We start from the raw sequence: 10,647 nt of genomic DNA on the forward strand, positions 1-10,647 counted from the left end.
CCCAACTTTTCAGCGCCACCTTTCGGTTTGTTGTTGGCTTTTGCTGCTCCATATTCTCTGAAGATGTGGACTTATTTAATGTCACTTGTAGTTTGATTGTTGTTCCCATAGTTCCAATCTGATGCTATGAGTTTAATATTAATGTTTGAGCATGTTTTGTTCTCAGCAATTAAGCTTTAAAGGCTGGGCAATTAATCTTGTCTCCACTCCTCTGGTTGTGATGTTTTTAACAGAAAGATGGGCCCCAAAAACATATTCTGCTTAAGGGCCCAGACAACCTTGGGTTAGCCTTGCATGATAAGCCAGAGCCACGGCACGGTACTTCTCAGTGCCGGATGTGAGACAAAAACGAACACATGATTTATGTGGCTCCAGCAGAGACGAGGCTTTTCTCTTTTGTCACTGTTGAGTTTTTAATAAGCGTCGCAAAGACTATTTGTTTCTATTTGCAGGGCTTTATGGGACGAATTTTCCTGTTCTCCGCGTTCGTGGTCAACCGGCTGACCCTGTGGCCCTCGTTCATGTGCTTGCGGGTCTACTCGCGCTGAGATCTGCCTGACTGGAGCAAAGGGAGCGGTGGAGGTGGCGTGCGATACGTGGCGTAGTTTGAGGCATTGTGCCGCTGCAAAACAACGGCGTGCCGCTTGACTCCAGAGTGAGCGTGACAGCTCCTCTATGGCATAAAGCACCAGCCCGTTAGGGAAATCTCCAGGCATATGCCTGTCCACCCCTGGGTAGCAGCCCCTGGGATGTGTGACATCATCACACATCACAATAAGTCTGCTTTTTAACCACAGAGTCTTCAGTCAGAGGCTTCTTCAGACTTGCTGCAATACAGACTTCTGCGTGAGAACCTTGGATATTTTGTGTGTAAGCAACATTTAGTATCCCTTTCAGATTCATAAAGTAATTTAATTTCAAATAAACCATACACCCAGGGCACATGTGCAGAGATATATCTATCCAGTGTTATGTGCTTTGAATTTTTTTATCAACTTTCTTGACAGTAAAATGGGAAAATAATTCAATATCCTCTAAAGACATAAATTATATTTGAATATTCACTTTTCTATTGTTGAAATGCTTCATGTACAATCCCAAAAAAGGGTTCAAACATTTCATATTTGTACAGGAGACTCAAAACTGTTAGCCTGAATATAATTCCTATCATACACAAAGATATGCCATGGGTTATCTTTGTTTTGAAGATAATTCTTCATTTTGTGCCCCATTAAACTCTGGTGCCACTGCTATGTTTTTGATCCCAACTGTTCTGACATTTAAAATCTTTTCCTGCTGAAGACTGATTTATTATCTGGTTAATTTGTGTCATTTTCAACTTAGAGCCTTTTGTTTCATGTTCCACAGTCCAGGTGGGATCCTACTTAGTACAACTGACACAGACAAGCTCAGACGTCGGTCTTTTCTACCTGCTGCAGATTTGGAAAAAGGTCACTCGTGTGTTATTTCATCTAGACTTGATTATTGCGGCACTTCATTCTGGGATAAGTAGGTGAAATATCCAGACTGTGGCTCGTACGGATTGCCACTGTCGAGCTTTTAAATTAGATGCAGAGACTTTCGATATTTGTCCAATTCGTCCCGTTCTTCCAAGTCTGGCTTAAAACTCACTTTATAGATCTATTTATTCACTTTATAGATCTATGTAAATAGGTTAAATATTCAACCTTTTCAAACTTCTATGAGACTTAGTGAATCTTGGCATCTTGTGAAGATTTGTTTCTGTGGTCAGGCGTGCCTAAAACTGGTTTACCGGTATTTTGAAGGATCTGCGATTTTGTCAAGGACATTTTCTGTCCCCTCATTTTCTTTCTAAATTAAATGTACTTGAACTAAAGGTCGAAATGTTCTGAAATGCGATATTCGCGTACTGCAATAAACAGTTAATCTGAGACTTTTTGGAGCTTTTTTTTCAGAGGTACCACTAAATTTAACGATGCCAGTGTTACCCAGATTGCACTTCCGTTTGAAGCCCAGGCAGAGATAGGAAAACGACTACTTCTGTGTCCCGATGAGCTGAACTTTGCGCTGCCCTGCTCTTGCCAGAACGGCTCTTCTATCTTCTGCCGTCTTTCTTGCAGATGCTCCCAGCGTGTCAGAGGGCAGAGATGCTGGAGTGACTCTGGGTCAGAGAGGAGTGCTGGAGTGCGAGGCCGACGCAGTGCCAGAGGCAGATTTCGAGTGGTATAAAGACAACAGAAGGTAATCACATTGGGACTTAGGTTATTTTTTTTCCCCAATCAGGACATGGAAATATGAAGAGAAGAGTTATTTTTGTTATAATAGAATTATTTTTGTTAGCCAGTTTCAATCAGTCTTGATTAGAAACCCACCGCCACACGTACAAATGATAGAATTTGAATTCCAAGTTCAATGACCAGCTTTTTTTTTTAAATAGAGTATTTATCTGCTGACATTGGTTCTTTCCAGGATCTTTAATGGCTTTGATGGGATGGAGATCATCAACACGGGATCCCTGTCAAAGCTGACCTTTTACAACGTGTCTGATGGTGATTACGGGAACTACACATGTGTTGCCATCAACAAACTAGGCAGTTCAAACACAAACTTTCTTTTGTATGGTGAGTATTTTGTAGACTTAGTTGCACTTAATTGTGTAAAAAAACTAATTCAGGCTCCTGTGCTATGCAGTTGAACTGTTTTCAGCAGTCATCTTAGGCAACCGAGCATGGATTGGTGGACTGCGAGGAACGTTATTACAATATTCTTGATCTGTGCTGTAATTTAGTTCGATTTGTTTGGGCTTAATGAATGTTAATGAACATTCTTAGAGGGAACAGTTGGAATCCATCTGTCTATTAATTTGGATCATCAGTTTTGAGAGGGGAGAAGTAAAAAGTAGAGCTGGAAGATGCTGCAAAGTTGCTGAATCTGTTCTTTAAAGGAATCAGCACCAGGCTCCCTGCTGGGCCGTAACACACTCTACCAGAATCAGCACCTCCTCGCAACATTTTGTTCAAATTGTTTCAATTTAAGATTCTTTTAAAGACACTAAGAGGATCTTAGGTTGATTATGATGCCCTAAAAATATAACTTGAGCTTTTCTTTCATCTCTTTCATTTTGAGAAAAATCTTAACATGAGGTTTTGTCTTGCAAATATGAAAATGTAAATGTGAATATACGACATATATCAAATGTGGAAAATATAAATTTTATTTTCACCATAAAAGAGAAAATATAATTCAATGTTTCCATTTTGAACAGAAAAGTTTTGTTTTGTCTTTCTAGAACTATTATAACAATTTACTTAAGCACCAAAGCAGTAGTTCTTGTTATTTACAATGGAAATTATTTAAATTAATAAAAGTAACAGATAATATGTGTTGGTAACCCATCACAGTGCCTTTCAAAAGTTTTCATAGCCTTTTAACCGCATTTTGTTATATTGTAATTGCAAACTTTAATGTATTTTATGTGCTTGTCTACCATGCTTGGCATTAAGAGACTAAAAGTTGGATAATTATTTGCAAAAAAAAAAGTTCATTTTAGTCTGATTTGAAGGTGAGTGTTCTTTGAGATAAATTTTTAAGACGTATCACAACTCAAGAACAATGACTTGAGTTTCTGAAATTTCTGCTAACACTTAGTATTTTAAGGGATTCACAATTAGTTGTAACAATAGACTTTATTTGAGGAATATTTATTTTACATGTGAAAGCAATACCATTAAAATACTGTAGTTTGTTGTTATAAATGAAAATAAATATTATCCGGTAACGCTTGTTTAAGGTCTTGTCTTCGGTCTGGTTTCGGGTCTGTAATTTCACATTCTGTATCGGTGGCAGTGGCAACAGCTTATAATGTTATAATTTAAAAGAGCTTCCAGCATTGCCTATCACTGCCGGCTAGCTGCAATGTTTAGACACTTTGTGGCTAAAAGCGATAAACACAGCATTTGGTTTTAGCTTGCGAGGATAACAACCACCTGTTAGATCCTTCATTAGTTTAGCTCATGCAAATGAGTCGGTCTTCTGGAGAGAAATGTTGCGCGTCCAACATTTAATTTACAGCCAACAGTGACACAGTGTGGTATTGACTAAATTTACGACAGTCAAACGCAGTTTGATTAAAACCAACTCGGGTGAATTTAACATTCCTATGTTTACGCGATAGATTTCTGTATAGAAACGGACTCAAACCTGAACACAGCGTTGATTGCACAGGTAAAAAAAAAAAAAGCGACTCCCACAGGCAAAAAATATAATGAAAGACATAAAATCTTTGAAGTAATTATGAGTTTTTATGTATTACAAACAGCACTTTTTTTAGTTAATAGACATTTTGGCCAACTTGTTCAACTACTTGTGGATCCCTTTAAGGTGAAATTATCAACAAAATGCCAAGGAGAATCAATATGCTGATATGTTCCCATTGGTAAGTCGGCCTTCTAGCGCTGGCAATATTTTAGCTTGAACCCCTGAGGATATAAAGTGCAGGCAGAATATAAAAAGAAAACTCTCACAGGCCGACTTCTCAGGCTTTTTTCAAGTATTCTCAACAATGTGTTGCTTTTGTTTCCAACTTGTGTCTCTCTTGCACTTGTTTCCCTGATGTAGTGGTAATTGAACCCACTAGCTCGACACTACTGCAAGGTCAGTATTCCACACCAGCGTGTATTTCACCAATGTTCAGAAAGCATTAATTGCATGCTGCTAACCCCTTGAATACTGTCATTTTCACAGTTATACTCTGCTCCCTTTTCGTTCTCGTACTTGACGAGCAGAAAGAAAAAATCTCTTGGCTCTTCCGGTCCTTCTTCATTCCTGCCTTTTTCATTAAACGAGACAGATGTTTGAATGATCGTGGGACGGGTGTAAATCACGATGAGGATAAATGTCAAAGCAAACTGCCGTCAGTGTATAATGTGACTGATTGTGAAAATGGCAAATGCAAACTCCATTTCTTAATCATCTTTCATCTCTCTCCTTTTCACACCTAACTGGCCCTGTGTGACATTGGCTTCATTTTGATTTTTGCATGCGGCCATTGTAAGTATTCATCATTTTTTACCATTTATAATGTCCTTGACTGAACCCGTATGCCTGTACAGCCGACTGTGCACGGGATTCCTCAGATATAAACAGATTTGGAGATGTTGATGCTGTTTATTTAATCTAAACGTTGATCTGTTCTACACCTCGGTTGTAAAAGTCTACAAATTGTCTTAGAAGTGATAACCATGTGCTGCTGAAACAGAGCTGAACGCCCTCACTTACTGCATGCAGTGACTGCTAGTTGAAGAGTCTCATAAGCAAAGCCACTTCATTAAGACAGCAGAAGTGTATTAATGGATTTTCTTTTAAATACAAGTCAGTGTAATTATTCTAATAAGCCATATGCAGGATTAGAGATAATCTGCGGTAGCAGAGCAACTGGAAAGAGACCCCAAAGGATACTGTGGAATAGTGGAAATTCAGGGGAAATGATTAGTCGCTACATCAAAAGCTTCAGAGTACAAAGTTAAAATTTGGCCTCAATCGAAATACATTGTTTGTTCGGGTTTTTTTTTTGTTTTGTTTTGTTTTTTTAGGCTGACCTAATTTATCAAAAGAAAAAACATCGATGAAACAAAGGTTTCTCTAATTGCAAAGTAACAGTCACGTCGTAATAAGAACGTAACCTTAATTTTGAGGTCTAAATTGCTTTGCAAAAATACTAATGAATGCATAAAAATGATACAATTTGCTCAAATGTAATCTAAAAATAGTACCCAATGTAATACAAACAAACAGCCAGCTCTGCTCTGGTTTGGCAGATTATCTGCCTGCTGTATGTGCAGAGAAAAAGAAAAACGAGTCCACAAAAAATATCTACCAGTGTTTATTTTTGCTTTGAAGGTAATGCAAAATAAAATAAAGTAAAAATACTAAAAAAATAGATGAAGATAATTTTGAATTCAAAATACTTTATTAATCCCAGAGAAAAATTCAACTTTGTAAATCATGCAGTGTTCTTCAAAATTGTTGTTGATGGTGATGGTTGTGGGCTTTAGCAAGTAAATAAAAAGCAATTATGTGATGTCGATGCCTTCAGAGCTTCTGTCATTGCAATCTGTGATTGCATTGTTTTGGTGTGGAGTGCTCAGACAGTTGCTTTATCAACAGATTTTACGGCATGGCACTTCACGTTCAACAGAGTGGTAATGAAGTATCTTGCATTTACTGTGATTGAAAGAGTTGTTGTATTTATAGTGTGATTATCCATTTGGACCGTGTTCAATAACATGTTTCTTATTTATATATGTAAAAAAATGACAGAAATTTGATTTCTGTTCTAACATTGTTTGTGCCAACAGTGTAGATATTGTGTTTAAACCAGAAACATGTTAAATTTACTTCTCTGGAAAATACACTGATGCAGTCAACAGTAACAACAAAATATCCGAGGATTCCATGAGAGGTTCTAATACAATACACAACATAAATGTGCACGTTCTCCCTTAAACAAAACACATATTTAATGTATTTCTCTGTTACGCTTTCCCTGCATGTTTTTCCTCATTTTAGCAAAAAAAAAAAAAGAAAGAAAGCAATAATTGGATCTTGCACAAAAATACTATATTTCCCATTACATGTTTGTTGCACAACTATCGGCTGCAGCTTTCATTTAATATGATGTCATAAAAACATTCTTTGAAGGTGGATGTAAATGTAGCGGCCATATGCTGCATTCCATTTGACTTCGGAGATACAAGTCATTTTGTTGTAATCAGATAATGTGAATTTATCCTCATGCCACTGTGTGCCAGGCAGCGTACAACAAAAGAAGGCATTTCGCTGGATTCAACAAAAATGAGGGTGGGGAAATCATAAAAACCAAGGAGAGGACGATGTGTGTTCAGGGTGTGAGGAGTTTGTGACGACCTTCTCAGCTTTGCAGGACCTGGTCGTCTGCACCTTAAATCTGCTTTCGTCTGCAAGTGTATTGACCAGGATTTCCTCATGTTTGCATCTTTGGGTGTTAGCAGTGTGGCTGCAATGAGCATGTATCCTGAATTTATTTTTTATTTTTTAGCATGATCAAGTTGGAAATGTTTGTTCTAGTAAGGACTGACTGTGTGAAGATTCTGTCAGAAAGTGTTGGGAGGAGTTTTAGGCCAACCAGAAGGTTTCTCTGTAAGTCTGGGGAGTGTTGATATTAACAATGTACAAGTTCTGGTATGAAATGGTCTCTATATTAGGGATTGCTTTAACACAGATCGGGGTATATTGCATCGTCTGTAGGGCGGTTAGGGGTAATAGACAAACTGGTACAGATACGGTGATGCACAGAGGTCGGCTGTGATCTGTGGGTTAACAAGCTGCTAAAACATTTAGCTGTTCAGAGGAGACATAACATATTTTTTCTTGGTTTCATTAGAAGCTTTGATGCATCTGGATGATGGCTTGACTGAGAGAGACATTAATGTTATCAGTTAGAAGATCGTCCAGTTTGGCGTAAGCTTTGAAGACAAACTCTGGGGTGTTTTGAGGACCTGCTGCTTCCTGGGGATCCTGTTTAAAGCCCTCTGAGCGTCAGCTGTGCTGATGATGAAAGTCGACACATCATGTGTTGGGGAGGTGCCAGGTTCCTCGCAAGCTTGCCGAAAAGTCGTTGACTCTGCCTCCAAGAGGAAAATTGCTGCCCTCAGGAACTGGGGTTGGGTTTGGATTCCCTGTCACCTTTGTTTGGCGTCCCCTCTGCCGCAGATGTGCCCCTGCATCTTGATCTCTTTTGGAAGTGCAGAATTGCTGAGCAGAGAGCCATCTTGCCCCCTGTCCGCCCCGCAGGCTGCAAATGTGGCTCCTTCACTCGCATTTTTTATCATGTAGAAATTACTAGAATTTAAACTGCAAACAGTTCATTCTTGCAGATATCAGTAGTTTTATGCATGATGGATTTTGAGGTCTTCAGAAATGTTTGACTTTCTAAATGCTAATTAGTGGAAGTTGTCATTTTCAACTTGGTAACTTGGTAAGGTCGACTGCTGAATATAAGTGGGGTCCAATGTTATGACAAAGGTTCGACAGAACAGATAGAAAAACAATTTCCGTTCCACCTCATCTGAGTTCACACTAAACCTAAATACCATAATGTATTATATCTAATCACTTTCTGTTTAATGCACATTGTTACAACGCCACCAGGTACGCTTCGTTCCCTGATAATGTTCAGATTTGTTATCAGCAGACAGAAGCTTCAACTAACCAGTAGTTTTAGCACTGTGGAAGAAGCAATGACTGTCTGTGAAACTTACTCTAACATTTTATTTTCCCGTTTTCTTCCTTCCTGTCAGGACCGAGAGCAGTTCAGGACGGCAGTGGCGGTGTGAAGACAGCGCACTTTCACACCTGTCTCCTCTTCATAGCATTTTTGCCCTTCCTGCTGCGCTTTTGAAGAGAATTGGATTTGAAAACAATTGGTTTGTTTGCAAGCGTGCGGGTGAGCGCGCGAGTGTGTGTGTGTGCATTTTTTCCCCCACAGAAACATAAACTGATGCACAATGAAGTATCTTGTAAAGCACTGATTTTGACCTTCTTAATAAGTTTTGGTTGTCTTTCTTTCCTCTTTCAACTGAAGATTTCAATATTTTTGTCTAAATTATAAAAAATGAAAAAAAAATAATAATAAAATGTGTTACTTCCTTTGACATTTACAAAAAAAGTAACCTGTTATTTAAATGTCTCTATCGTATTGCAATGGTTCTTTTATTTTTAATCACATTGAATATTAATATCAGCTGCAGCAAAATGCAAATTTTCAGCTAGTATGAGAGGTGAATGATAAATACCTCAAAGTCAAAGTGAGAGAGTGGAGCAGGAGCAATGGAGGTTACATGAAGACATTATCATTTTGTAATGTATATTATTATCATTCAGTCTGCTTTGGAAGCAGGACTGTTTTTGACTTTAAAATATTTTTGTTTCTTCTCAGTGTTGTAATATTATTATAATATATTGGAGTTGTGTAATGCTAACTTTATTTTAATTTTCCAAGTATATTTAGTCCTGAATATGTTGAACATGAGAACAGAAGAGAGAAAAAAAATTGTAATTATTTACAAATATATCAGATTATCTGTCTTTGTTGTCTATTTTTTTCTTTTCCAATATAACCTGTACACAAAAGTGTTAAGTATATTCATAATAGTATTAAGTATTTAGAAATGGTGACAGAGTTTTATTTCATTTTTGTAATGCAAATTTATGGATGCTTCTTGTTTTACCCCATGCCATTTATACATAACATAATTATTTGGAAAAAAAAATAAAGTGGACCTGCTCACGTTCATAAAACAAGAAGATTCACTGGATCGTTCATAATCTGTTAACAGAAAGTACCATTATGTAGTTTTTATATATATAAAAAGAAAAGAAACATAACATCTGCTGGTTCCCCTAAATTATGTCCTGTGGCTGGATATAGAGCCCTGTGGAATTCCTTGATTGACATCATGCTTTTCAACTGTATGTATTTGGTGACATTCAAGTACTCCAACTATTTAAAAAAAATGTATGTCTCATTTTTTTTACTCCCCCCCCAAAAGAAAACTGCAGAGAATTTCCCAAGTCGAATTCTGTCAATCACAAAAAGAAGTGGTTTGTGCACGGTGCCACGATGTTGTCCTTGATCCTCTGGGCCCAAAGGAGTGACATCAAGGCTTCAACATCTTGCTCATTGATATTAAGATTGAGATTATATTTCTCCAACAAGTCAAGTCTGTCCCATGAATTTTGGCTTGATAATGAGGCCCACAGGTGAGTTCATGACGCTGTCTGTATTTGAAAGTCTCATTTGGAAGGTAGAACAGAAGCAGTTCTGGAGAAATTATAATGCAAATGATTTGTAAGCACTGTGATAAAACTGCAACAGGCTGCAGTTACAAAGTTATGACAATTGTAAGGGCCCTTGACCACAGGGGGCCCCCCTCAAAAATGTATTTAATTTTTTTTTTACAAAAATAGAAAAAAAAATTGGTCCCTATCAATTACCATTGTGTTTTTTAAAAATTGCTCTTTAGTGTTAAAAGTCAAATGTTACCCCTTCCAGACCAAAAAGCTCACATCCATATTTGCCATGAACTCCCCCTATCTGCGTTAAATGGTTGCTGCTTCTGGCGCTTTTCAGCAGCAGTCAGTAGAAGACAAGAACGACTGTGGCGGTTGCTATGCTGCCTAGAAAAATAATAAAAGTCGAGTTTTCAAAAATATAGATAAGACAGAAGAAGACAAGGGTGTCTATTTGTAACAGGTTTTCTCCTCCTAGAGAGTTGAGTAGTCTATGAGAGATTATCAACCATTTAGCATAGTTAGCTTGGCTCCAGACTACTGTTTTCCTCCGTAGCATTTAATAAATTAAGGAAAGGAAACATCAAGATATTCATATATTTATCTCATCCCTGTACATTTTACCACACTTGACATCAGGTGAGTCAGTCAGCAGCAGCTCTTGTCCCTGATACCAACATAAGCCTTTTACCCCATCCCAGTGGAAATGATGAGCAACACTGTATCCAATGACAAGGTAGTTATCATAATTCCAGGAAAAAAATTAAGCAACCTACTTGCATACTGTATGCAGACTGTTGCATGTATTTTACTATTTTTGCTCAAAATCTGTCTCAG

General features: G+C 37.8%; 1 protein-coding gene across 4 annotated transcripts in view; it reads left to right on the forward strand.

Annotated features, from left to right (window-relative positions):
* Positions 1-9,323, forward strand: part of ntm (neurotrimin) — a 224,514-nt gene extending 215,191 nt beyond the window's left edge. For 2 of the 4 annotated variants that reach the window (XM_055046717.1, XM_055046715.1), the window contains 4 exons: positions 2,103-2,223; positions 2,452-2,603; positions 4,600-4,635; positions 8,319-9,323. In XM_055046717.1, the coding sequence (XP_054902692.1) occupies positions 2,103-2,223; positions 2,452-2,603; positions 4,600-4,635; positions 8,319-8,419 (410 nt within the window). In that variant the 3' untranslated portion in view covers positions 8,420-9,323. The remainder of the gene's footprint in view (positions 1-2,102; positions 2,224-2,451; positions 2,604-4,599; positions 4,636-8,318) is intronic. The other 2 variants (XM_055046716.1, XM_055046719.1) reach the window with 2 other exon arrangements.
* Positions 9,324-10,647: the final 1,324 nt, after the last annotated feature.

Source organism: Poeciliopsis prolifica, unplaced genomic scaffold (genome assembly GCF_027474105.1).
Source record: "Poeciliopsis prolifica strain line A6 unplaced genomic scaffold, Auburn_PproV2 SCAFFOLD024, whole genome shotgun sequence".
NCBI lineage: Eukaryota > Metazoa > Chordata > Actinopteri > Cyprinodontiformes > Poeciliidae > Poeciliopsis > Poeciliopsis prolifica.